This window comes from Spinacia oleracea, chromosome 1 (assembly GCF_020520425.1).
Source record: "Spinacia oleracea cultivar Varoflay chromosome 1, BTI_SOV_V1, whole genome shotgun sequence".
NCBI classification, from domain to species: Eukaryota; Viridiplantae; Streptophyta; class Magnoliopsida; order Caryophyllales; family Amaranthaceae; genus Spinacia; species Spinacia oleracea.
Window position 1 is genome coordinate 26,786,575 of NC_079487.1, and position 27,533 is coordinate 26,814,107.

Here is a 27,533-nt window from a genome sequence, read left to right on the forward strand (position 1 = left end):
TTCCGTATTCCGTAACAATTTGCCCTAGACAACATATATTCTAAAACATCATATAAACATTGAAATTATTAAAAAACAAATGAAAATAATTATTCCATATTTTTACTTTTTCATAAATCCATATGGTCGTGTCCATATACCATTACCAACATTACAATTATTAGCTAACAAATGAAGTATTATTCTTATTTCTTTTGATAATTCAACCAAGTTTTACCATCTATATAGATGGTAAAAATAAAAACATTGTACGATCCTACATATTCATAAAAGATATTGCGCTACTAACGTGTCCAAACACATTATACAGGCATTATTCTCTTAATATTCCTTTAATTTACTTCTTAATCATAGAAAATAAACAATTATTATTATTATTATTATTTTCTAGGATGATTCTTCTTTTACCTCACCTCATATGTACATAAGTACATTGTTATACATATAAATACATACATTCATTCATTAATTAAACTCCAAGATCCCATCTAAGTTAAACTTACGAAAAACACAAATTTAATCATCCAAAACAAGGTGCTTCCTTTTTCTTTCTTCCCATTTTTTCTCTCTCCTACCTATGTCATTATCCATCACCAACCCCGTTCTCCACCCACTTAACCATAAAACCACAATTTTCTTATTCTTCTCTAACCACACCTTTCCTCTCTCCTAAACAACAACAATATGGCTCTCCTCCTTATTATCCCACTCTCCCTTATCTTGCTCCTCCTAGCTTACAATCTTTTCCAAAAGTTTCGATACAAGCTACCGCCCGGCCCGAAACCGTGGCCGGTTCTCGGTAACATTTACGACATTAAGCCGGTTCGATGCCGGTGTTTTCATGAATGGGCTCAAATATACGGCCCAATACTGTCATTCCGGCTTGGGTCTAAGCTAAACGTCGTCGTTTCGAATGCTGAGCTAGCTAAGCAAGTGTTGAAGGAACATGATCAAACTTTGGCTGATAGACATAGAAGTAGATCATCTGCTAGATTTAGTAAAAATGGTAAAGATCTTATTTGGGCTGATTATGGGCCTCATTATGTTAAGGTTAGAAAAGCCTGTACTTTGGAGCTTTTTACCCAGAAAAGACTTGAGGCCCTCAGGCCTATTAGAGAAGATGAAGTTACTGCCATGATTGAATCACTCTTCAACGATTGCACTAAACCTGGTATGTTTTTCTTTGATTTACACCTTTTTCGTTTTTATTACTTGCTTAGTTTTTTAATTATTGTTTTCGTTTTACTAATATTTAATGTGATAAATAAGAACTCGTTGGACGGTCTTTTACAAGAATTTGATGAAAATTTGTGAAAAGAATTAATTTGACATATTTGAAAAATTAAAGGGAACATAAATGATTTAATGGGCAAGTGATGATCCATTTAGAGAGATCGGGGACCATAAGGTTAATTAAGTAGCTCAAATTCATGTAATTAGCATCTTAATTGATTTCTTTATTTGGTGCAAGCATTTTGGATGGGTGGTTTGAATGTGTTTGTTGCAGTGTATATATCCTAAAAATAAAAGGACAAAGACACACACGCCAAGTTATACTCAATCGATTACTCTAGAGTGTGATGCAACCCTTTATAGAAAATCTTATATAATCGTCTAATTCGAGTTAGAGAATACTCTGTATTTGAGAAATGGTTATTTTGTTCCTTGGAACTCGTTCTTTGCCTTGATATTCGACTTATTTTGACATTTTGCACTAATCACGTAATTCACTTTGACCTTACTTTTATATAATATATTATTGACTTTATCTTAATATATATTTTCAAAATATTAGTATTTTTATAAGTTTTTATAACATGTAGTTAAAGAAATTGATGGTTAAAATTGTGCATTGACAAACATGTCCGATCAAAACAGGTCAAGTATTAAGGGACGGAGGGAGTAAAATTATCTTCTGTTTGGACATTTCCTTATTTTTATCAAAGAGATTTGGCAAAATTAGAATTGAATGGGTCCAATCAAAGTTTAGAAATATTTAATAATCCAACATTCAGAAATGGTGGGCGACTGACCTAGAACCGAGAGCTCCTAATTTTGTTGTCAGAATATTATTTTCAGCTTTTTTGCCGCGACTATATAAAGTATAAACAATGATCGTGACAGTTTTCAAATTAGGTGTTTTGTGAATTTCGAATTTAGGTCTGATTTTGTTCACCTTCCGTATTAACTTCAGATACGGGTTGTCCAAATATAGATAAGTTCAATTGTGTCACATAAGTTCCATCTAAGTCAAAGTTGGACGAATAAAATATCAAATAGAGCGAAAACTAAGCCAACGTGTTCAAGAGATCGAAGTGAGGTTCGATCTTGATTGAAAGGAATGGAGGAGCGTAGTAGATTATTGTTACAATGTTAGTGTCAGAGGACCAATACAACCAAAAGCTTAAGCTGATGGTTGAAGCCCTAAGATTAGTTTTATACTCTATCAGCTAGCTCAATTACACTATTAGCGTGATCATTAAAACAAATAGATAGAGCACATTTAAGAACGAATATAAACAAACTAGGAAAAGTTCTTTGATAGGAATCTAAGGGAAGGTTAATTTATAATTATGTCAATCTTGCCTTTTAGTAGGAATCCATACTTATTAGCATGACCTGCCGACAGGCCAGACATAAATATGAAATATACTCGTAAATTATAATTACTATTATGTCAAATATTTCGTACCAATCTTGAAACTTTGAATGATCTCTTGCCTGTTAAAATGGGTCCGGTTAAGGTTAACCTGTTTGAGGTTTTGGCTCAGTGAAACACGTTTATTCGTCTTTTTTATTAAAAAAAAACACGTCCTGTTGAAAGATACCACATTCCATTGCCAGCTAGATAATAGGACGACGTCAATTAATTGTAAATTACTCGCATTACAAATATCATGTACAAGCTAGATCTTATTCTTGTACTCCGTACATGACATGATTGTACAAGGTTTTATATGCAAACACAGGCTTATTTATTTCGTCCTTAACATTTTGTATTTATGATTTTGATAATCATATGAGAGAAAAGTCAAATGGACTCCTACGTCCTACCTGACTAGTATCAAATTAGGTAAATAACGCGATTTTATCTTAGACTTTAACCAACCTGAACTGAATTTAAATAAAAAAAAATAGGATCCGGACGATACCCCATGTTACCACATTAGTAACATTTTAATTTATTTATTTTTATTTTTGCAATGATAACATGAATACCAATAGTATCGCCTCAGGTCAAAGTGTCAAACACGAATTACTTATATTTTTGTTGCACCAGTTAGCACGTTATGAGTTGAATGTTTGAATAATTGTGGTGATAAATCATTGTCCATGGGGTACTAATATCTTCTTAGCTGTTTTAATTAATTATACTTTGTCACAAAACTCACGATGATGAATGATGAATAACTCCCACATTAGTAACATTGGGCATGTGGGAGTTAGTTGGCAGAGACATACTTGTACAACGTCGTCGTGTTGAAAGGATAAATAAATACTCCGTAAATAGTTAATTCAAAATGTTAGATTTCTACAAGCCAATAGACATTTGACAACACTAATTTTAAGATAGCATCTCTCTATTATTTTGCTTTACTATTATTTGTTCTCCTGACTATCCACTCCTTCCATTCCACGGTTCATTGTCGATCGACGATCACTAATGACGCAGTCAGAATTAGCAAAGAAAAGCCAGCGCTAATCTTTAGAACGAACGGACAGATTTACGTGCGATAAATCTGTAAAAACTTCGAATCCACCAGAAAAGAGATAAACTCTCAGAATTTTATTATCAAAGAATTCTTGATTTTTAATTACGAAAATAAAGTGTTTAAATAGTTAACGCAAAACCCTAATACGAAACGGAATTAAAGCAAAAGTCGAAAATAATTAAAGAGCAGTTTTCGAGCCTTAAATGAACTCGGATGGCCTAAAAAGCCCATCATTCACGGCGTAGCCGTGTGTTGAACTCGTGGGCCCGTTTTCTTTCCGAAAACATATTCTATTAAGCAATCGAACACCGGAGGCCCGACTAGTAGAAATCATTCAGCAATTTTCGACGATTCGCTTCTTTGTCGAAACCTGCAGCCATCCTTCCTACGTCAACTAATGTGAATTACTGTCCAATAAGATACAGATTAGTTCTTAGTGGCTATGATTGAAGGTGTGTGTACGTTAGATCACTAATGTGGAGTTCTGTCCAATAAGATATGGAATAATTTGTTTGGACCATTTTAGTCTTTTATCTTCTTGGCCCGACCCTATTTTACCGAACTTGGATATGTTGGCCTAATTCAACACATAGTAAAAAGTTGAATTACGTTCTACTTATTCATTTTGGTTAATAAAATTAAATACCCATTTTGTAGAATACTTTCGTAGTATTGATAAATTTAAAATAAAAATTGTGGTCAAGAGTTGGGTGTCAGAAAACAAATGTCACGAGTAACTTGGAAGAGGGGGTACCCACCCTATTTATTTTTTGTTGGAATTTTGAATGGTGAACACAAATTCTTTATACGGTAGATGATTTTGGATAACTAAAAAATGAACATGATAAACAAAGTTGATTTATCCATAACTCGTAGAGTCATAAACTTATTGATATCTGGATGTCAATTGTCAAGTTGTCAACTACGGAGTAGTTTAGGTTGTTTAAGTCGTGGGACGTGGGGTGGTACTCATGAATTAAGTCGTGGGACGTGGGGTGGTACTCATGAATTGGGATCGAGGTTGAATCTTGTCTTCATCATTTGTCATTTGTGGCTCTTGCTGCATCGAAAAAGAAACCAATATTTATATGGAAATTAAAGGTAACCACTAGATCGAGTCTTTATGATTCATACACCAAAGTTGATACGTAGTAGCTCAAAAGTTGGTTTGCCTTGGTTTATATTTCCCTGTGGAAGGAATTGCTTAATTTGGTTAGGTGACCAAAATTGAAATTGAATTGTACATTTTGACTAAAACAAATGCTTTGATTATCACCTAAACCTCATGAATTCCATATTAAGTAATTGTTGAAAAGTGAACAACTTGATACTGTTTTTACATTTGTGCATGAAGTCAACAATCCACCACACCACGTTTGGTTTATACTATACTTCCTCGTTAATGTTGTGGTCTATGTTACTTGGACTCGGGTACTAGTGTCGAAAATAATGTGTCGGAAGTGTCCGTTCCCATATCGAAGTGTCGAGGATCCGACATAGGTACTTGAGGTAAAGTGAAGAGTCTGAATAACATAGGTTGTGGTACGGTTGTGATCGTCCACATCAATCGCACAACTTTCAAGTTTGCAGATGTGAAGTCTGATTATTTGAATATTTTGAACAAATATTGATCTTGAATCCATGGTAAAATTGACACTAACACATGAGTTTTTGCTCGTACAGAAAACAAAGGCAAACCCCTTAAAGTAAGAAGGTACATAGGGACAGTTTCATTCAACAACATCACAAGGCTAACTTTTGGGAAGAGGTTTATAAATGACAAGGGAGAATTGGATCCCCTAGGAAAGGAATTCAAGGGTATACTATCTAGTGGGTTTAAATCTAACAAGACTAGCTTCTTGGCCGAGCACCTTCCATGGCTCCGATGGTTGTTGGTCCCTCTCGACACAGAAAAGGGTGACGCCGCTATGCACAATGCTCGATTAGACCGATTTACTCGAGAGATCATGGAGGAGCATGCTAAAGTAAAGTCGAAAGATGTTGGTGGTATCAAGCAACACTTTGTTGATGCCTTGCTCGGTCTCAAGGATGAGTATGATCTTAGTGAAGACACCGTTATCGGGCTTCTTTGGGTACGTATATATGCATTCTAATTTGATAATTAACATACATACATACATTTTTTTATTGAATTGTTCTTTCATGGGATGAAGTTTGAGTTTGCAACAAGCTGAGATTTTGCATTTTATTAATTTGGTGCAGGATATGGTGATTGCTGGAATGGACACAGTTTCAATCTCAGTTGAATGGGCCATGGCAGAGTTAATAAAGAACCCAAGAGTACAAAAAAAGGCCCAAGAAGAGCTAGACCGGGTTATCGGGCAGGAACGAATCATGATCGAGGAAGATTTCTCAAACCTTCCCTACTTACAAGCACTGGCCAAGGAGTCCCTAAGGCTTCACCCACCAACCCCTCTAATGTTGCCCCATAAGGCAAAAGCTCATGTTAAGATCGGTGGCTATGACGTTCCAAAGGGCTCTATTGTCTATGTTAATGTTTGGGGTTTGGGACGCGATCCCAATGCATGGCGTGATCCAAACGAGTTCCGGCCAGAACGGTTCTTTGAAGAGGACGTGGACATGAAGGGTCACGATCACCGGTTGCTACCTTTCGGGGCAGGTAGACGTATTTGCCCAGGAACACAATTGGGTATAAACTTGGTCACATCTATGTTGGGTCATCTATTGCACCATTTTGATTGGAACCCACCAAATGATGAAGAAATTGAAATGAAAGAAGCCCCAGGAATTGTTACCTACATGAGCACCCCTCTACAAGCTATACTTGCTCCAAGGTTACCTGCAGATCAATTGTATAAACGCGTACCAGTCGATATGTAACTTTTAGTAGCATTTTTAGTCGCGTACCTAAGTTTGATCAACAAGGGAATGAAAAAACAATTGACGCGAGCGAGGCCACTACATGATATTTTTGTATTTTTTTTTTTACCATGTGTAGTTTCTATGTACAAGAGAAATGTGAGTTTAAGAAAACGTACTCTCTTTATATCACTTGCACACATTACCATGTATATCACCTTGTTAAGGTTTTACATCCTGCAGAAAACACTTGTACCATGTTCACAAGGAAAGGTCAGACACAAAAGTCAGAATATAGTGAATTACAGGCAACTGCAATTCAAGCAAAACCACGCAAAGTTCAAAATTCTAATATCCCAAAAGAGTAATTGTTTCTCCAAAAGCTTTTTAATTACTAGATACTCCGATTGTATGCAAAGTTTTAAGGGAGGGCAGCAAAACAGCAAATTGGCACTGACGAGCTCGAGTCTGAGCAGCTTCATCGGCCACCTGCATAACATCAAACCACATAATAAGGATTTTAGACAATTGGACAACAGCATTACAGCATAGCACATATCGAAGAAATGTATGCGGAAATTAACTCCTGGTTTGTTTTCTCTAGGTCCGGTCTAGACCTGTTCAATAGGCCGGGCCGGGCTGGAATTAAACTGGCATCTTAGTATTAGTAGTATATAAGGTATAGTACGCCCTGTTCGGGGCCCCCTGTGTGGGACCCACTTTTTACATAAATTACCAAAATAACCTTCTAAGGGAAATTACTGAAAATACCCTCAAACACAAACCTCCTGATGGGCTCAGACCAGAAGTTAGGGGCCCATATCTCAACCTCTAACAAGCCCAAGATTCCATGCCCCTACACTTGCCTATATTTACTAATAATGCCATCCTGCATTACTATAAATATGTCTCACCTAATCATTACTCAGGTATGCAATTATTCCCACACTGACTCTCTCACTACTTTCTCTCTCTACAAGAACTGACTTGAGCGTCGGAGAGGGTTTTCTCGGGAACCCCCCCGAGCCAGTTTACGTTTGCCGTTTTTGTAGGACAAACCACAACCGATTGGAGGAAAACGACAGCCTGGTTGAAGAGGCTTCCCCTATTTTCACACTTGGCATTTTCTTCGCAGAAACAGTTGGCGCCGTCTGTGGGGAAGTCAACTACAAGCCATGGTTAACACTCGACGAACCAGGCAACACTCCTCCTCTCATCGATCAGAGTCCCATCCCAATTACGTGTTGATGCCTACTCCGAGGAACGGAGATGATCACGATGGTGATCAGGACCATGAGAATCAACAGCCCCATGTCGAGGGTCACCCTGAGAACTTGGTCACCCGAAAGGATCTAGAGTATTTGGCTGCTCAAGTCAATGAGGCTATCCACAACTTCCAAGGAATGGGAGAAGGACCTTCAAAGAAACATCCAAACCACCCTACCAGCTCAAAGGTGAGCACAACATCTCATACCATCCACAGGGCACAACCCCGAAGTGTGAAGGACAGGCTAGGTGACGGGTGGGGCACAGCCTCGCCCTCGCCAATCAAGGGCCAGCCAAGATGCACGCCGGGTAATTGAAGATCGACAACTGCACAGAGGAGACCTTGATGCTCGAGACCTCTTGCACAGAAGGCGCCTCGAACAAGCCAGAGAAGCCATCAGGAATGATAGGATCACCCGAGGTCTATCCCCCTCTAGTGCTAAGACTACGGCCTCCGCACGAGACTACCCCACTCCTTCAAGACAAGTCAGACCGATCGAGGTCAGCTCTCGAAGGACATCTCTCAGGAGGCACTCACCTTCTCCTATAAGGAGATGTCACTCACCCTCTAGCCGGGCTAGAGGCCGTTCCCCCAGGATAAGGGTTTCATCCCTCGATCAACAGCCAGGGGCTCATTCATCTTCTCATCGCCCAAGGCATCACTCACCCTCAAGAATAGGAAGGATCCCTCCACGCCGTGAGCGAACATACTCGCCTCTCCCAGAGAGTAGAGGTAGGCATACCTCCCCAAGAGGAAGATGGGACTCCCCTCCACCAAGAACTGATAGGCACATACATACCTCGTCATTGCAAGAGGTTCTCACTCCCTTCTCCCAAGAAATAATGAACACCCCCCGCCGAGACAAAGTGAAGGTCCCTACCATCGAGCCTTTCGATGGAACTACGGATCCAGAAGAACACATGGCCGCCTATGCAGCTCAAATGAACGTTCAGACTGGATGCGGAGCTACTTGGTGCAGGTACTTTCCCACCACCTTGAAGGGTCTTGCCCTTATATGGTTCAACAAGCACGTACCAAAGGGAAGCATCAAGAGCTACAGTGAGCTTGAAAAGGTTTTCATCAGCCAATTCGCGGCGGGTCGGAGGCACCAAAGGACAAGTGTCAACTTAATGGCAGTCAAACAGGGAGAGACGGAGACCCTTCGCAATTATATTAAGAGATTCAATGAAGAAGTCCTAAAGATACACAATCTCAAGGACGAAACCAAGTTCGCAGCCCTCTTGGCAGGTCTTCAGCCAGATGACTTCAAGTTTGAATTGGTCAAGTCCGGGGTGTCCAACCTCGAGGAAGCAATTGGGAAGGCCTAAATGCACATTCAAGCCACAGATATTTGTAAGATCAATTGGGGTGGTGAGAGTGGAACAAGGCAAAAACAAAAGCCAAGACCTAACGACAGCCACGACCAAACTCAGCCCTCCCTCAAAAAGTCGGTTATGGTTGATGACCATGGTGAGGATCCGGGGTACAACCGCAATAGGCGGGAGATTTACCTTGATCTCAAAGGAAAAGACGTCCTCCCTAAGCCACCTGCAATCCGTACGCCCGAAGCAAAGCGAGACAAGTCACTTTGGTGTGAGTTTCACCACGAGTGCGGGCACACCACAAAGAACTGTAGGGAGCTGAAAAAGGCACAGGATCACTTGGCTGACAAGGGCAAGCTGAATAATTACCTAAGGAAGAATCCCCCAAAAGCAAAAGCCAAAGAAAAGGAGTCTCTTAGTGATGATACGGGAGACTGCATTGGAGTGATAGCCGGAGGCTTGGCAACAGGCGGGTCTGTGAGCAAGGCGAAGGATAGCTTGTGGGCACTGGAACATCAAGTCCTAAAAGTGGCATCGGCCCCGGTGATGACATTTGGTGGGAACACTAGTCATCCAATTCAAGAGTCCCATGACGATCCGCTGGTCATCGAGATGAAAGTCGCTAACTCAACGGTAGGGCAAGTGTTAGTGGATAGTGGATCATCCGCCGACATCATTACTCTAAAGTGTCTAAAAGGGCTCAAGTATTCCAAAGATGATCTGAAAACCATCTCCCAGCCACTCATTGGATTTGGAGGTCAAGGCGTCCATCCTCAAGGCACCATCAAGCTACCTGTCAGGTTGGGTCCTAAAAACAAGGGAAGACGGTTGTTGGTAGACTTTCTTGTCGTGGACATCTCCCTGCCATACAACATCATCTTAGGCCGACCTATACTAAGCAAAATAAAAGCCGCAATCTCGGTGTACCAACTTCTCATGCAGTTTGAGTTGGAAGATGGCTCCGTGGGAAAAATCTTTGGGGATCAACAAGTGGGCAGACGATGCTATGTTAACAGCCTCAAGAGAGGGACAAGTACCCCCCAACCACTGGCCAAGAAAGCCAAGCCAGAAGGGACTCGAAACTCCTGAAGGCAAGCCCCTCCTTCGCCCATGGAACACCGACAACTTTAGAAGGTTTTATGTTCAATCTCCTAAGAATTTCTCCCTTTCTCAAAAGTACTTAGCTTTATAACTCACATCCATAGTTTTCAATGATGAAAGTGGGGGTAAGATACATGTATGCCCGCCATAGGCTAAATAACATCTCATCATTGTAAACAAAGCTTTATATCTTCAAGGCAATAGTAAAGAGCTCGACCAGTAATATTACTTAGCAAATTTTGTTTCTAGAATGTTGTAAGTAGAAGCCAAACATTGGCCATGCAAGCGCAGCACACGTCAAAAGGAAAAGACAAGCCAAGTTCAAGCACATGAACTCATACTTAGCAAAATATTCTAAGTCATTTTCAAGAATGGCGCATCATCGTTCGCCCAAGCATGGGGCTCATTAGTCCCTTTGGAGAACAGCAGCCCATTTCCATACTTAGCAAAATAATCTAAGTCATTTTCAAGAATGGTGCATCATCGTTCGCCCAAACATGGGGCTCATTAGCCCCTTTGGAGAACAGAAGCCCATTCCCATACTTAGCAAAATAATCTAAGTCATTTTCAAGAATGGCGCATCATCGTTTGCCCAAGCATGGGGCTCATTAGTCCCTTTGGAGAACAAACAACTCATTCCCACACTTAGCAAAATAATCTAAGTCATTTCCAAGAATGGCGCATCGTCGTTCGTCCAAGCATGGGGCTCATTAGCTCCTTTGGAGAACAACAACTCATTCCCATACTTATCAAAATTTATCTAAGTCATGTGCGGAAAGTAGAAGCCATGGCACCATAAGTAGAAGCCATGGCACCGTCATGTGTATGACAAGTAGAAGCAGAAGCCATGGCACAATCATGTGCGGCGAGTAAAAGCCACGACACCATCATGTGCGGCAAGGAGAAGCCATGGCACCATAAGTATAAGCCTTGGCACCATCATGTGCGGCAAGTAGAAGCCATGACACCATAAGTAGAAGCCATGGCACCATCATGTGCGGCGAGTAAAAGCCACGACACCATCATGTGCGGCAAAGAGAAGTCATGACACCATAAGTAGAAGCCTTGGCACCATCATGTGCGGCAAGTAGAAGCCATGACACCATAAGTAAAAGCCACGACACCATCATGTGCGGCAAAGAAAAAGTCATGGCACCCGACACCATCATGTGCGGAAAGTAGAAGCCATGGCACCATCATGTGCGGAAAGTAGAAGCCATGGCACCATCATGTGCGACTCTCTCTCACGCACCGCACCCGACATCGGGCGACAAAACAACACCCACGCCAAGAGAAAGCCCACCCATGCGAGATTGGCGCGCGCGCCCGAAGGGCAGCAACAACAGCCCAACAAGAAGGCGAATAGCAACAGCCACACCCGTGTTATGCCGATCGCCCAAAAAAAAAAAAAAAAAAAAAAAAGAAAAAAAAAAAGGAAGGAGCAGCCACGCCTAAGGGGAAGGAGCAGCCACACCCAGTCCTGCCTTGCCTACCAAAAAAAAAAAAAAAAAAAAGGGAAGGAGCAGCCACGCCCAGTCCTGCCTTATCTACGAAAAAAAAAAAAAAAAAAAAAAGGAGCTGCCACGCCCAAGGGGAAGGAGCAGCCCCGCCTGTCCATGCCATCATGCCCCACTCATACTCGCTCGACCGTGCTCGCCCATCCATAAGTCGGCGCCTCTCGCCCGGTTCGCCAAGAGCAGCCAAGCCAAATGCATGCTAACAGCCAAGTCCCTCGCCAACATACATCCCATGCTTCCGCCCGAAGCCCTGAGTAACACAAGTTAACAGCCACGCCGGCCAGCATCGCGTGGGGGCAAGAACAACCAAGCCCACGTAGCTCACCTCGCAAGCGCCCGACGTCGAGCGTTGTGCGACTCAGACAACAGCAGCCGAGCCCGTGCTCCATCCCCTCGCCCAAACCCGCAATCAACACGTGCACATCTTATGCACTGTAAACGCGAACCCTTGTGCACCTCTCCATGCCCACCCATGTGCTTGTGTTAAGGACCAAGCATCGCAAGCCGCGCCGGAAGGCTCCGGGTTCTTTCATTCCGCCAAACTCCCGAGTTTTCAGCCAAACTCGCAAATTTGGCGTGGGGCTAATGTTCGGGCCCCCCCTGTGTGGGACCCACTTTTTACATAAATTACCAAAATAACCTTCTAAGGGAAATTACTGAAAATACCCTCAAACACAAACCTCCTGATGGGCTCAGACCAGAAGTTAGGGGCCCATATCTCAACCTCTAACAAGCCCAAGATTCCATGCCCCTACACTTGCCTATATTTACTAATAATGCCATCCTGCATTACTATAAATATGTCTCACCTAATCATTACTCAGGTATGCAATTATTCCCACACTGACTCTCTCACTACTTTCTCTCTCTACAAGAACTGACTTGAGCGTCGGAGAGGGTTTTCTCGGGAACTCCCCCGAGCCAGTTTACGTTTGCCGTTTTTGTAGGACAAACCACAACCGATTGGAGGAAAACGACAGCCTGGTTGAAGAGGCTTCCCCTATTTTCACACTTAGCATTTTCTTCGCAGAAACACGCCCCTTCTCCCATAATATTGCAAACACGAAATCGATAAAGATTAATCCCATGTAACTGTAAACAATAAAGTGTGAGTGAAGGTTGTGAAAGTGAAACTATACCCGCAGCCAAATATGTAGCCATGGACTTAGCCTTGGAAATAAAATCTGAAAGATCCATATCAGCCATAGAACAGTACTCTTCAGGTTCCCTATTCATGGTACCTCCATCAAGTTTCATCAACTGCTCCATAAGTATGAACTTTCCCTGATGATAGCTGCAAAACATACAAATTGTATTTTGTTTAACAGCATCAAAAGTCAAAACCAGTTACCACAAATTCAGATACTTCTCAGTAATTTGCAAGTTACAAGAAGAACAGAGACAAACAGAAACTTGTAACCAAGTGCACTGTGAAACCAACCCGGTGTTACCATCTAAGAATTGATCACTAATTCAATATTCACTAGTTCATTTCGAGCTATAATGAATACTTTTTGCAAGATCAAGCACTCCATTCAGAAGATGGGCGTCCACTCTCCACCGTTTGAAAGGACGTTTTTTAAGCCATATTTAGCATATAAAAAGTAGAAAGCATCTTGTTTACAGAATGTAGAAAAAATGTTGTAGCTAAATCGAACGCCTAAGTTTAGATTGATCTCATTATTCAGGTTATTCTTCTCATCAGCACATTTACCAAAGTTGCTAATGACAATCTGGGGTCAGGTGTGGACTGTGGAGTGAGCTAGACAAAGATATATGTCAACCTCAATATACAAGGAGAAAGATTAAAAAAAATGAGAAATGAAATTACTTATCACATGGTTAACTTTTAGTCCTCAGAAGATACCTGATACTTTCAGGAGAAATTCGGTTATGCAAGATCAACGAGTAGCATGTATCACTACGTAATACCAACAAAACCTGGATCTAGCACTTCATAAATAATTCGCCAACTCAAATGCCTCTAAATTTCATGTTTAACATTAAAAGGGAATAATTCAAATGGGATTAAAGTGAGAAAATTTGGCGGAATACAGTCAACCTCATCCCACTGTCAACCACATCATGTGAATCTGGGAATTGGAAGCACATATGCCAAGTAAATTTGATGTACCAATTCCGGGACATTATTTATGATACGTGGAATTTTAATCAACCCTTCAGAGGTCCTTACAGTGCTGAAGGATTTTCTTTTCTCTCAGCAATCAAATAATAGGCAAACACCAAGATATACAGTCTCCAAAATTGTATCTTTCAGGGAAAGACACATGCTAGAGCATTTAGATGTATACGAATGTAAGAAACAAATTAAGAGTCTGAATGGAAGTTCCCAGTAAGGAAGAACTTACGCAGAGCTACCAAGTCCACCAGACTGGTCACCTTTACATCCACGTTTTCCGTCAACCACCTTTTCTTCCATATCCAGAAAACCATTGGGGAGAACCTTTAATTCGTATCTATAGACGTAAGAACATTGCAAAAGAATGAGAGTCGTACCATTTCAAAACTAGAGGCTAAAAGCAACCAGACTAGAATGAGCAAAAGATTACCTTAGTTTCAAATAACTATGTAAAGCATCAGTGGTCATATTATGAACTACTCGCAACAAAATTACGAAATAAACTTTTCCAGAAAAATAAAAACATCAAGGAATGCATAGTATTCAGTTTATAAATATATGTGAACTTTTTGTTTTGGTAATTATATATGTAAACTTACTTTAGCTTCTTCTTCTGCCCTGTAGCCTTATCATAAGTACCCACACCATTCTTTCTGTCCAACAAAGTCAGACTCTCAGTATAAGAACAAGTGAACCAGGAGCGCCAACACCCACGAATACCCATCCTCTTGATCTCTTTCATCAGTGGATCATAGGATACAAGATCTCCTTTCTTAGTAAACCCCAATACATCTCCGTTCTTCCTCAAGCACTGAACCCAACCAAAACTTGCACTTGAATTGATCTCAATGCTAACCATTTTGCTCCACGAGTTCCCCACAGAATACTCTCCCTTGACCCAGATTTCACAGCGTTTCATTTCATTCCCTGCAGCGCCTCCTTTTAGTACAGAATGAAAAACTGACAACTTGGAACAATACTCTGTAACACTCAGATCAAGTGTGCATTCTTTGGCAATGGCATCAGGAAATTTCATCCTCTTAAACTTCTCCTCCTCCACATCAAAAATCAGAAACAAGTTTCTGCAGAAAGCAAAGGTGGTAGCATCCCTCTCCCAGGCAACCCAGTGAATAGCCCTATTAAGAAAGCATTGAGACCACCAGTAGTCACATATGCAAATATCCACCACACCATCAGCAGAAATGTTCCTCCATTTCCCTTCGTTAACTGAGTACAGCTCAACAAGAGGAGGAGTCACGTCCATTACTTTATCTTTTACACGCATGTAACTTACTCGCACCACCTTGTGAGTAGCCTTCCTAGAATCATACCCAAAGCCAAAAGAAGATATGTGGGCACCCTTAAGAACATAATTCACTCTCGGCACAGGAAGTCTGATGTATTTGCGAAGCAAGGGATTCCAAAGGATTACAAGGTAGGTGTACCCAAACAAATCATCAGAGAGACAAATCAGACCATTAACAGAACCAACTACACGGAAATAATTCCCACCATCTCTAGCCATAAAGGGGCAAGTTAAGGTGTAGCGAGGCTCAAGGTCTGACTCTTTTTTGGATGAATCAAGAAAGAACGTGTACTCTTCATTTTTCTGCGGAGCATTTGTGAAATGCTTATACAGGAGAAGAGAATCGCCCTCGCCTTGAGAAGAATTCTGGGTGTGAGCAGCCACAAAAGAAGAGGAAGTGACGATAGTGTTCCAGGGTTTGCACACACACAGACATTGGCCTAGGGTTTTCACTGGCAGTTTTTTCCAAATTTCCGACCAAATTTCTTGAGTGATTTTCGGGGCATTATCAGACATTTTTGAGACAGAGCAACTGAAAGTGACCAACAATTGTTTCAGAAGTCCAGAATCAGGTAAGCAACTTAACCTGGAATCAATTGCATAGATTTTAGCTGTTAAGGTTGGTAATTAAATACTACTCCGTACTAGTTCACGAAAATTACTTCTTTAATACAAACACATGAACATGAATTGCACAGTTCTTTTTAATGGAAATCAAAACATTTAATAAGAGCATCAGGGTACAAGAAATCTGGGAATGAAATTTTAAAAAATAAAATTTGGGTATGAAGTGGATAACATAAAATTTTAAAATTTTAAAAAAAGCAGCCAAAATTAGCAACATGGGTATGAAATAAAACTCAGCATTTTTATTTATTTATTTAAAAAACAGAGATTTTTAACAACAAGAAAACGATTACCAAAAACATAATTACAGAAAAAATTAAATTTTAAAACCAATTTTCAGAGTAATGAACTATTAAGCCGGAAGAACAAGTGAGAATTATATCCAGAAACATCTGAAATGAAGCTGTACCCGCCAAAAATTACAGATTTTGCAAAAATGTGTGCTAATTCAAAGTAATTACAGCAACGAATAAGCAGATCTAACACAACCGGTTCATATTTTTTTGCCAAAAACAGAGTATCAACACAAAATCCTAACTATAAGAAGATAAAAATGAATATAATTCACCAATTTCAAACTCAACATCTTCGACAATTTGTGCAAAAACATCAAGGTCAACAATTTAGAAGGAGCAAATACATAATTCAGAAACAGCAGAACAATCGATGAAACTTAAAAATTTCCAACATTTCAAAACCTGTATAGTTGAGAGAAAAGGTGAGAGAGGATACCTTCAAATTGAAATACGGAGTACCCTTTTAGCTCGTCGTTGGTGAGTGAGAAAAACTGCAAACTTTTCGAAAATTTTCAGTATTAAAATCACAAAAAAAAAAAAAAAAAAAGGAAACACAATCACACACAAAGAAAAAATGGAGGCTTTTTGTTTAAATTTTTTGTGCTTACTTAGGTTTTGCTTGGAGCCCAATTTTTCTCGGTGTAGTCAACAACAGAGAGGTCTGCAACTCTGCGCAAAACAAACAACAGAGAGCAGGAGAGAGTAGGGGCGTGGCAACTGGCAAGGATACAAAAAGACAAAAACAATTATTCTTGTACCCCCGTATCTTTGTAGTCCGTAAGAAAGTATATTTGCATATCAGGTGTTTGTAGTCCTGTTTAACGAGTTCATCGGATCGGGTTGTAAAAAATTTATTTTCGGGTTTGGTTTAAATCGGGTCGGTTACTTAGAGTTCAGGTTTACGAATGACGTATAATTCAAATTAAAATCATATTACACACAACAATAATAAAAACAACGTGTTTATAATGCTTAAAGTTTCTCATAATCTCATTTATTACTATAAACACAATAATTTTCAATCGATCAGGTCCAAAAAAGTTTCGGTCGGGTTTTGACCCATTACTTTTTGGGTTGTTTGGGTTCGGATAAAACCGGGTTACGGATCACAAAATCTTGTTCAATACCAAGTATGGGTCGATTTTCAGGTCGGGTCGATTTTTGACAGGTCTACGTGTTGGGGTTTGATGTAGTGTGGAGATGAGTTTGATGGACAATAAACTAAGGAGGCATTAGGAGAGGCTTGAAAGGTGGAAGAAAGGTTACGTAGGAAAATCCATTGGGGCCGCTTGGTTTCCAGAGGGCATTGCAGTAGCGAATTTCTACTTCCTTTCGTGATCAAGCGGGTGGCCAACGGGCCCGCTAGTTTTCGCGACGGCTCTTGCTAGCTTCCTCGCTTTATGTTTTGATCAAGAGATGTAGATTGTTTAGAACCTTGGATTGTTTTGTATACCCTATCACTATATCCACTCGTAGTATGCTTGTTTTAGAGTAACATTTGTTGATTTAAGAGAGAGAAAATCCTCATTGTAAGCTCGTACACTCGGGTTTAAGTGAGTGAGAACTGTGAGGTGAAACTTGCTTAGCTTGATAATCTCTTTGTAAATCTCCATCATTATTTCTAGTGGATTGGTGGATTTTCTCCTTCATGCTTGGTTTGCTTGCTTAATTAATCTTCGTAATTGTTAATGGTTGTTATCACAAAATAGTTTGAACACTTCTAAATTCACAACATCAGATATGTGTTTACAAATACATTATTGATGCGGCCTTGGTATATCACCACCATGGGCCATAGGGAAGTACGTGGCCTACTCAAGCCTACCCCCAACAGATATGGGTCCAGTGCTCTTAACCCCTGTCCAAACCTTGTCACTTAGGCCCAGGAGGCCCACCTACTTGATAAAGCCCAAAGTTATCCATGACCAAACCCCAACCTAGAGGATCCACCAGGATATATTAAGCAAAATCCCCTAAAACGGACACATGTCTCAATCCCAGAGGTCATCCAATCATGCAACTAGGATTTAGGGATCAATTCTCAAGAAACCCTAGCCCTATAAATAGTTCAGATCCCAAGGTAAAAGGGGCATTCAATTCATTCCCACCTACCTTAAACTATCTTTGCCTTCTCTCTACAAATTACTTCTCTCTCTAGTGAATACTTACTTAGGCATCGGAGGGAATATTCCTACGGGAATATTCTTGTTTCGCAGGTTACAGGAAGATCGGGCCAGCGCATACTTGATACCTCTGAGGAACGTGTGACACGTCATCACCACAAAAGATCCCACAACATTTGGCGCCGTCTGTGGGGAGGTATAGTATCATGGCCGAACCGCAATCTGAGAGAGGTGCAGGAGGAAGATGACATGTCATCAACATGGGACAATCCTCTATAGGAAGCGAAGCTGAAGAGCCTTTTGATGTCTCAACAAGCTAGCCAGCCTCCGCGAGATCCCTGCAGCACATTGACAGGCTAGATCGCACTCCTATCAAAGATAAACCTAACATTCACCCACTAAAATATAACAAGGGAAGCAAGGATCGTATCCACAGGGAAACAATGTTCTTTCTACTATTAATCGACAAGTCTAGACTATTGGTAACAAGGGATTAGGTTTGGTTTGTAGATTAAACTAAGGTAATAATCAAATTGGGAAATATCAATATTAAGGGAATCTAGGGCAGCGGTTCACCACAAATGCAGATCGGGATTGGACAACGGACAACAACAATCAATCAACAATCATAACTAGGAAAACATGCATCTCTCGAATCTTATGAATTCCTTAGGAAGTATAACTAGTAAGCTCTGAAAGAAATAATGCCCTTGGTCCAAGTATGCATATAATATTAAGTCTAATAAATGCGGTTCAGTATTAATTAACAAGTTAATAATTCAGTGAGATCAAGTGAGCTGAATGCCTAGCTAGAGGCCGCTTCAGTTCAAGTGGAATTAATTATATTAATCCACAACTTACTCTTGACTGAACCCGTAGGGTCACACAAATAGTACGTAAACGGATCAAGTATTTAATGGAATTAAATACTCCATCTATGGATATTCGGAATCGACGGATCTTGGTTTCAGTGGGAGCTGAGATCGTCACAAGCAAGAAATGAATACTCCGGAAACGATGATATTGCCGGAAACGGAAATATGGATCATATCGGAAATATAAATATTATCCAAGTCGTAGATGTTGCTGGAAACGGAAACATGGTACGTATCTGAAAATATTGTCGGAAATGGAAATATTGCCGGAATCGGAAATATTGCCGGAAACAGAAATATTGTCAGAATCGGAAATATTATCGGAATCGGAAAATAATTCCGGAAACGGAAATATTAAATATTTGTTCGAAACGGAAATTAATTCCGGAATCGGAAATATTAAATATTGTTCGTATCGGAAATGAATTCCGGAATCGGGAATTTAATCGGAGAGCGTATCGTACGAATTAGCATCGGACGAGGCTTGCTAGACGAAGGCCCAGCACGAGGCCAGGCCAACGCCCAGCAAGCCGCACGCCAAGTGCTCGACCAGGCCCAGCGCAAGGCCAGGCCCAGCCAAGCAATGTCGGGCGCGTACGAAGCCCATGGGCTGCGAGGCCGCATACGCTGTGCGCTCGGCGTGGGCCGCAAGGCCTGCGTGCGGGCGTGCATGCGTGTGCGTGTGCTCGTGTTCGTAACGAATCCTAATCCTATCAGAATTCGTGCATTGATTAAATCCTAATCCTAAAAGATTTAATTTATTATTTAGAGTTCTAATAGGATTCTAATTAATAAATCCATATCCTAGTAGGATTATAATTCCTTTCCATAAACTCTATAAATAGGTGCCTAGGGTCACATATTTACATCGAGATTTGAAGTATTCAAAAGGTAAGATTTTCAAGCAAAAATCAGCCAAACACTTGCAACCCAAGTAGCCGAAAATCCTAGTAACCTTAAGGGCGATTCTAGTTGGTCAAACTTAAGGCGGATCCGGACGTGCTGTGGACTATCTACGGAGGGACGACACTTGGAGTCCTAAAGACTTGTTCTTGTTCGGTTCGGGCGCAGCTAGGGAGGGCACGCTACAAAGTGTATGCATCTGAATTATGCTAAATGATTATGTGTAAATAATATGTTTCTTGGCTTTATGGTTTTTTCCGCATGATTTATGTTTATTCATATGTATCATAACCTAACAGTGGTATCACGAGCCTCTTATTATTTTCATAATCTAAATTGCATGAACATGGTTAAATTTTACAAATTTGCAAAGAATTAAAGGGGTGATTAATTTTCGTAATTAATTGCAAATTGCGTTTATTTAATTATATGTACGCAGTTTTTCGGCAGTTTCTTCGTTACTCATCCAAATCGAGTGATTTTTGTGTCAATTCCGCATGTAAAAGGCATTCTAAAATTTTGACAACATAAGTATTTTTCGGCCGAACCCAGAAGTCCCAAATTCGAAGCCTAACTATGACTTTTCGGAGGTTTTAGTTTTTCGAACGCAAAAGTTTGTAAATTTAAGATGTTAAATTAAGTATTTGCGATTCTTGTTGATAAATCTTGAGTTTTTGATTGACCTACTGTATATGTTTAACAATTATGAATTCCTAGACTTGTTAATTATACAACCTAATTTGTAATTATGATTAATTTGTTGAAATTCGAATAATTTAGAATTGATTTGATTTTCATGATTAATTAATAATTTAATTAGGTACCAATGATTAAAATCCACCATAAAAATTGTTAATTTATGTTAAATTTTAATTTTTATGACCTAGATTTGAATCCATGTTAATCGGAAATTAATTGATTAATAAATTTTCGATTTTTCGCCCTAAAATTATGAAATTAATATGATTTATTAATTTGTCATTAATTTTGGAAATAAAAGTTTTAATTTTTATGCAATTCGCTCATAAAACTTGCACGCACAAAGCAATGGACGCTACGTGTTACCCTTAAGGGGTGTTGTATAGTGCGGGCATGCGACGACGAGCAAGGGAGCTCGTCGCCCATGCGGTACGATGCAACGAGCAAGAGCCATGGCACACGAGCACAAGGCAGCACGCTGCCCTGTGTCGAGTGCTGTGCGCATATGGGCGAGTGGGCAAGGGCGAAGGGCCAAGGCGCAAGCCATCGGGCAGACGCGTGTGGGCAGCAAACGTGCTGCGCCACAGCGCGCGCTGCCACGCCCAGCAAGCAAGCTGACGCGAGGAAAGCAGGCGCGACGAGCGAGCGGGCGCGCGCAGCGTGCGTGTGGCCTGCTTGCGTATTGCTACACGAACACTCGACGGGGCTTGGGCGCAAGCCCAAGTGCTCGTCGTGTTACGATTGTCGCGTTTTAAATTTTAATTTGAGATTTTCAGTTTGAGTAATTTTAATTAATTTTAAATTAATAATTTAAATTGTTTTCTCGGGATTTAATTTTGATTATTATAATTATTATAAATTTTAATTTATACTAATTATTTTACTAAAATTAAACCTTGAATTAATTTAAATTCGTTATATTCAACTGAAATAAATTAAATAAGTGGATTCAATTATAAATTTATATGAGCTTTAAAATTTAATTAAATTTGTATGTTTCCGGTTAGACTAGAAATACATTTTTATGTTTGAAATTAGTAAAGCATATGAATTTATTGGTTTAAGTTGGAGAAATTTTAGTCATAAACTCTTGATTAGGTCTACAAATCCTTTAAGGTTAAACAACTTGATTAGAATTAATAAGGACTGAATAATTGGTAGATTATTGGTGCCCTTAATTAATTGCTGCAAATATTTATGTGATGCCTACAATGTGTTTTAACTAACCAATTATGTGGGCCATTCATGATAATGAATGGATGAATGGTATATATATTGTATATGTACTGTTTTGCAGGTTATGAAGTGACTAGTATGACCCAAATAGGATAGAAAATATGGTCTGCGTACCATTAATTTGAATGTAATTGGTCTAAAGCACCAAATTTGTTTTTCAATTCAAATATGGTATGCGTACCATCAAATAGTTGTAATTAGTTTAATTATAGCTTATCCTACTTGAAGAAAATGGCGCATCCCACGGTGAAATTCAAGATGGAGTTTCCAATCCATTTTCAAGACGGACTTTGAAGTTGAAGCTTCAAGATGAAGTCGGGCCATACTAGATCACATTTATCTTATGCATGCTTTAAGTTATTTATTGCTATTAAATATGTCTTAAATATGCATGAGATCAAAGCTTGATTATGTTGCATGATTAAGGATTTTAGTTCACTTAAAATCTAACCAACATAGTAAGAGCCTTAAGTTCCAAACTTAAAAATTGAGTTAAAAGGTGCCATGCCAAAATAACACATCGATCTTAGTAATAGTTTTCCGCCATAGCGAGGTGTTACTTATCGATACTAAAGGGGTAAGGTACACAAATAATTGTGAGTACATGTTAGTTTTGGTGAAACTCAACGATATAAGTAAGGAGTCCTTTTATGTCGTGGCAAAATCGATAGGTTTACCTAATAAGTTCTTAGACGTACCTATCAACCAAGAGTTGTTTCTAGACTATTAGAAAAAGGCTTTTGCTTACCTAAAAGATTTTAGAATTGAGTCTAAATACATAATGTGCTTAATTCTTCAATGGGTTTTAGGATCTTGGAATCATTTTATTCACACCTGCCGGAACACATAACTTGAATAAAATGCTTAATGAACATTGAATTATGCATGTATGCTAGAATTTAAGTTTATTAAGACAAACTGTGAATGATTATTTATTTGTTTATTCTTTTTCAATTGTAGTTTTAATTATGGCAAACAACAATTCATTCAACATTCGATCAATTCTCGAAAAGGAGAAGTTGAGCGGGAAAAACTTCCTTGACTGGCAAAGGAACTTGCAAATAGTTCTTATGCAGGAAGAAAAGGAGTATGTCCTGGAAGAGGCGATGCCCGAAGCCGCAGGGGAAGGGGTCACTCAGGCAGCCCTCAATCGTTGGATTGATGCCAACAAGGATGTGAAATGTCTAATGCTTGCAACCATGAGTGCAGATCTACAGAAAACGTTCATCAACTCAGATGCTTTCACGATCATCAGTGAGTTAAAGAACATGTTCCAAGATCTGGCTCGAGACTCATAGGCAGATTCTTGAGACCAAGCTTAAGAAAGGCGAGCCCGTAAGTCCACATGTTCTCAAAATGATTGGACTAATTGAGAATATGAGTCGGCTGGATCAGCAGTTCTCTTAGGAAATGGCTGTAGACACCATCCTCCATTCTCTTCATAACGGGTATGATCAGTTCAAGCTGAACTACAGTATGAATAGTCTGGATAAAACACTCACTGAGCTTCACGGTATGCTGAAGACCGCTGAAAAGACGCTCAAAAGTGATAAGCAAGATGTGCTTATGGTGCGTGGGGGTAAGTTCAAGAAATCTGGAAAGAAGAGGAATGCAAGAAAGGTGGCAACAAGGCCAGCCCAACTAAGGAAACTGGCGCCAAATCTGAAAAGAGGAAGGTCAGTCAACCCATTTCAGAATCCGAATGCTTCTACTACCAGAAGAAGGGGCATTGGAAGAGAGATTGCTTGAAGCTAAAGGAAGATCAGAAGAACGGAACAGTCGTTCCATCTTCAGGTATTTTCGTTATAGACTGTATACTTGCTAATTAAACCTCTTAGGTATTAGATACAGGTTGTGGCTCACACTTATGTTGCAATTCACAGGGACTAAGAAGAAGTAGAAAGTTAAGCAAGGGTGAAGTCGACCTACGAGTGGGAAACGGAGCACGGATTGCTGCATTAGCTGTAGGAACTTATTATTTGTCGTTTCCCTCTAGGCTAGTTTTGGAACTGGAAGAGTGTTTCCATGTTCCAAGTCTTACTAAAAGCATCATTTCTGTTTCTTGCTTAGATGCTAAGGGATTTTCCTTTTTAATAAAAGACAATAGTTGTTCATTTTATTTTAAAGAGATGTTTTATGGATTTGCTAGATTAGTCAATGGACTTTATTTATTATATCACGACAAACAAGTTTATAACATAAATACCAAAAAGGCCAAAAAGGATGATTCAGATCTCACCTATCTGTGGCATTGTCGATTAGGCCACATTAACTTGAAACGCATGGAAAGACTTCAAAAGGAAGGAATTCTAGAACCATTTGACTTAGAGGATTATGGTAAGTGCGAATCATGTTTACTTGGCAAAATGACAAAGCAACCTTTCTCTAAAGTTGGAGAAAGAGAAACTGAACTATTGGGTTTAATCCATACAGATGTATGTGGACCAATGAGTACAAATGCCAGGGGTGGTTTCAGCTACTTTATCACTTTCACTAATGACTTCAGTAGATATGGTCATGTCTACCTAATGAAGCATAAGTCTGAATCCTTTGACAAATTCAAGGAATTTCAGAGTGAAGTAGAGAATCAATTAGGCAAGAAGATTAAGGCACTGCGGTCTGATAGAGGCGGTGAATATCTGAGCTATGAACTGTCGGAACGGAGGAACAGAACCTTGCTAGACATGGTTAGATCAATGATGGGTCAGGCCGAACTTCCAATAGAATTTTGGGGACATGCACTAAATACAGCCGCACTCACTAGAAATAGAGCTCCGTCTAAAGCTGTTGAAAAGACTCCATATGAGTTATGGTTTGGAAAGCCTCCAAAAGTGTCTTTTCTTAAGATTTGGGGATGTGAAGTATACGTCAAACGATTAATTTCAGACAAACTTCATCCTAAATCTGACAAATGTATCCTTGTGGGCTATCCAAAGGAAACAAAGGGGTATTACTTCTACAATACATCTGAGAACAAGGTGTTTGTTGCCCGAGATGGTATCTTTTTGGAAAAGAATCACATTTCCAAAATGACAAGTGGGAGAAAAGTAGACCTCGAAGAAATTCGAGTCGAACAACAAACTCTAGAGAATGCTCAAGATGACATTCAGGATGAAACTCAGAGATCTTTAGAAGTTTCTGGTGAGAATCATGGACAATCTACAGATGTAACCCCGCGTAGATCGCAGAGATATAGATCTCAACCGGAAAGGTACTTAGGTATTTTGACGAACGAGAGCTATGACGTTCTATTACTTGAAAGTGATGAACCTGCGACTTACAAACAAGCTATGACGAGCCCTAGCTCCAAGCAATGGCAAGAAGCCATGCAATCTGAATTAGACTCCATGTCTGAAAACCAAGTTTGGGATTTGGTCGATTTGCCAGATGGCTACCAAGCCATTGGAAGCAAATGGGTTTTCAAACTGAAAAAGGGCAAGGATGGGAAACTAGAAGTTTTCAAAGCTAGATTGGTTGCAAAAGGTTACAGGCAAGTCCACGGTGTGGATTACGATGAAACCTTTTCACCAGTTGCAATGCTAAAGTCTATTCGGATAATGTTAGCAATCGCTGCATATTACGATTACGAAATATGGCAGATGTATGTCAAAACCGCTTTCTTAAACGGCGTTTTAACAGAAACTGTGTTTATGACACAACCTAAGGGTTTTGAGGATCCAAAGAATGCTAAAAAGGTATGCAAGCTAAAGAAATAAATCTACGGATTGAAGCAGGCATCCAGGAGCTGGAATATACGTTTTGATGAAGCAGTCAGTGACTTTGGTTTCATCAAGAACGAAGACGAATCTTTTGTATACAAGAAGGTCAGTGGGAGCAAAATTGTTTTTCTAGTATTATATGTCGACGACATATTACTTATCGGAAATGACATTCCTATGTTGAACTCTGTCAAGATTTGGCTTGGGAAATGTTTTTCGATGAAGGATCTATGAGAAGCACAATACATATTGGGCATCAAGATTTACAGAGATAGATCTAAAAGGATGATTGGACTTAGTCAAAGCACTTATATCAATAAGGTGCTTGATAGGTTCAAGATGGCAGACTCCAAGAGAGGCTACCTACCCATGTCTCATGGAATGACTCTAAGTAAGACTCAGTGCCCAAAAACACTTGATGGGCGTAGACGAATGAATGGGATTTCATATGCATCATTGATTGGTTCAATAATGTATGCTATGATATGTACACGCCCGGATGTTGCATACGCACTCAGTGCTACGAGCAGATACCAGTCAGACCCAGGAGAGGCACATTGGACTGCTGCCAAGAATATTCTGAAGTACCTGAAAAGGCACAAAGATGACTTCCTGGTCTATGGTGGAGATGATGAATTAATTGTTAAAGGCTATACGGACGCAAGTTTCCAAACCGACAAAGATGATTTCAGATCACAGTCTGGGTTTGTCTTCTGCCTCAACGGAGGAGCAGTAAGCTAGAAAAGTGCTAAGCAAAGCACCATTGCGGATTCTACAACTGAAGCGGAGTACATTGCTGCACATGAAGCAACAAAGGAAGCTATATGGCTAAGGAAGTTCATAAGTGAACTTGGTGTAGTCCCCTACATTAAAGGACCAATAGCCCTGTATTGTGATAATAACGGAGCTATTGCACAGGCAAAGGAGCCTAGACACCACCAAAGAGTCAAGCATGTACTTCGTAGATTTCACCTTCTACGAGAGTTCGTTGAAAGAAAAGAAGTCGAGATAAGCAAGATTGGAACTGATGACAACATATCAGATCCATTGACTAAACCTCTGCCGCAGGTGAAGCACAACTCGCACACTGCAGCTATGGGAATCAAGCATATTGGAGAATGGCCTTGATGTCCTCATTTAATGTTTTAAAGTTTTAGAGTTTAATACTTTGTAAAACATTATTGGTTAATCATTCACAATAAATGAATAGAATTCATTTTCCATTTAATTTGTGGTTTATTAAATGCTGAGTCCCTTCAATTTGACGAAATATTCAAGATAGGCTGTCAAGACCAGTCCTGTGACTAAGAAATTTCTATCAAGTGAACTTGAATGTCAAAAGTTGAAAATGGTCCCTAGTCGGAGTTTTCTATAAAATTGGACGCATAGAAAACGTTAGACGACTAGAATGCAAGATGACTAGTAGTTCTGTTTCTTGAACTATGTGGACATGGCAATGTCATAATCCTTTTCATAGATACTTACTTTGGGAAGACTAGTATCGGACAGACCTATGAAACTTTACTGTAAGAGATGAAAATCTGTCATAAGTAAATTTCATTAAAATTATTAGACACTAAATCCTCAATACCTGAGTGATTTGAGATTACTTGTTTGAGAACTGGTTACTTTGACGTTGACCAACCGTCGCACCGTAAAAGGAGGCTATAAAGGCAACGCTCAGGTAATTACCTATCAAACGAAGTCTAATCTCAAGATCGCAAGATTGGGATTGTCTTCCCATAAATCGGGATGAGATGCTTAAAAGTTGTACAAGGCCACTCGGAGAGCTAGAAACTGTAAAATGCATGGCCGTGCTCGGATGAATCATAGGCTATGATTATCTGT

At 39.8% G+C, this 27,533-nt stretch overlaps 2 protein-coding genes across 5 annotated transcripts; one reads left to right on the plus strand and one right to left on the minus strand.

Moving 5' to 3' along the window:
- Positions 1-476: 476 nt before the first annotated feature.
- LOC110778982 (cytochrome P450 98A2) lies at positions 477-6,766 on the plus strand. Its single transcript, XM_021983513.2, has 3 exons — positions 477-1,171; positions 5,397-5,806; positions 5,937-6,766. The coding sequence occupies exons 1-3, from the start codon at positions 685-687 to the stop codon at positions 6,573-6,575; spliced, it is 1,536 nt and encodes a 511-aa protein (XP_021839205.2). The 5' UTR covers positions 477-684; the 3' UTR covers positions 6,576-6,766.
- Positions 6,719-16,884, minus strand: LOC110778983 (F-box/kelch-repeat protein At3g23880). Of its 4 annotated transcripts, none has more exons than XM_056835194.1 (6): positions 16,739-16,884; positions 16,567-16,628; positions 14,501-15,739; positions 14,131-14,238; positions 12,901-13,055; positions 6,719-7,043 (listed from the first exon to the last, which is right to left on the minus strand). In XM_056835194.1, the coding sequence occupies exons 3-6, from the start codon at positions 15,721-15,723 to the stop codon at positions 7,033-7,035; spliced, it is 1,497 nt and encodes a 498-aa protein (XP_056691172.1). In that variant the 5' UTR covers positions 15,724-15,739; positions 16,567-16,628; positions 16,739-16,884; the 3' UTR covers positions 6,719-7,032. The 4 variants fall into 4 exon arrangements, with proteins under 4 accessions (XP_056691172.1, XP_021839206.2, XP_056691174.1 ...); XM_021983514.2 differs by having other exon boundaries at positions 14,501-15,793; positions 16,739-16,883; XM_056835196.1 differs by having other exon boundaries at positions 16,567-16,621; positions 16,739-16,872.
- Positions 16,885-27,533: the final 10,649 nt, after the last annotated feature.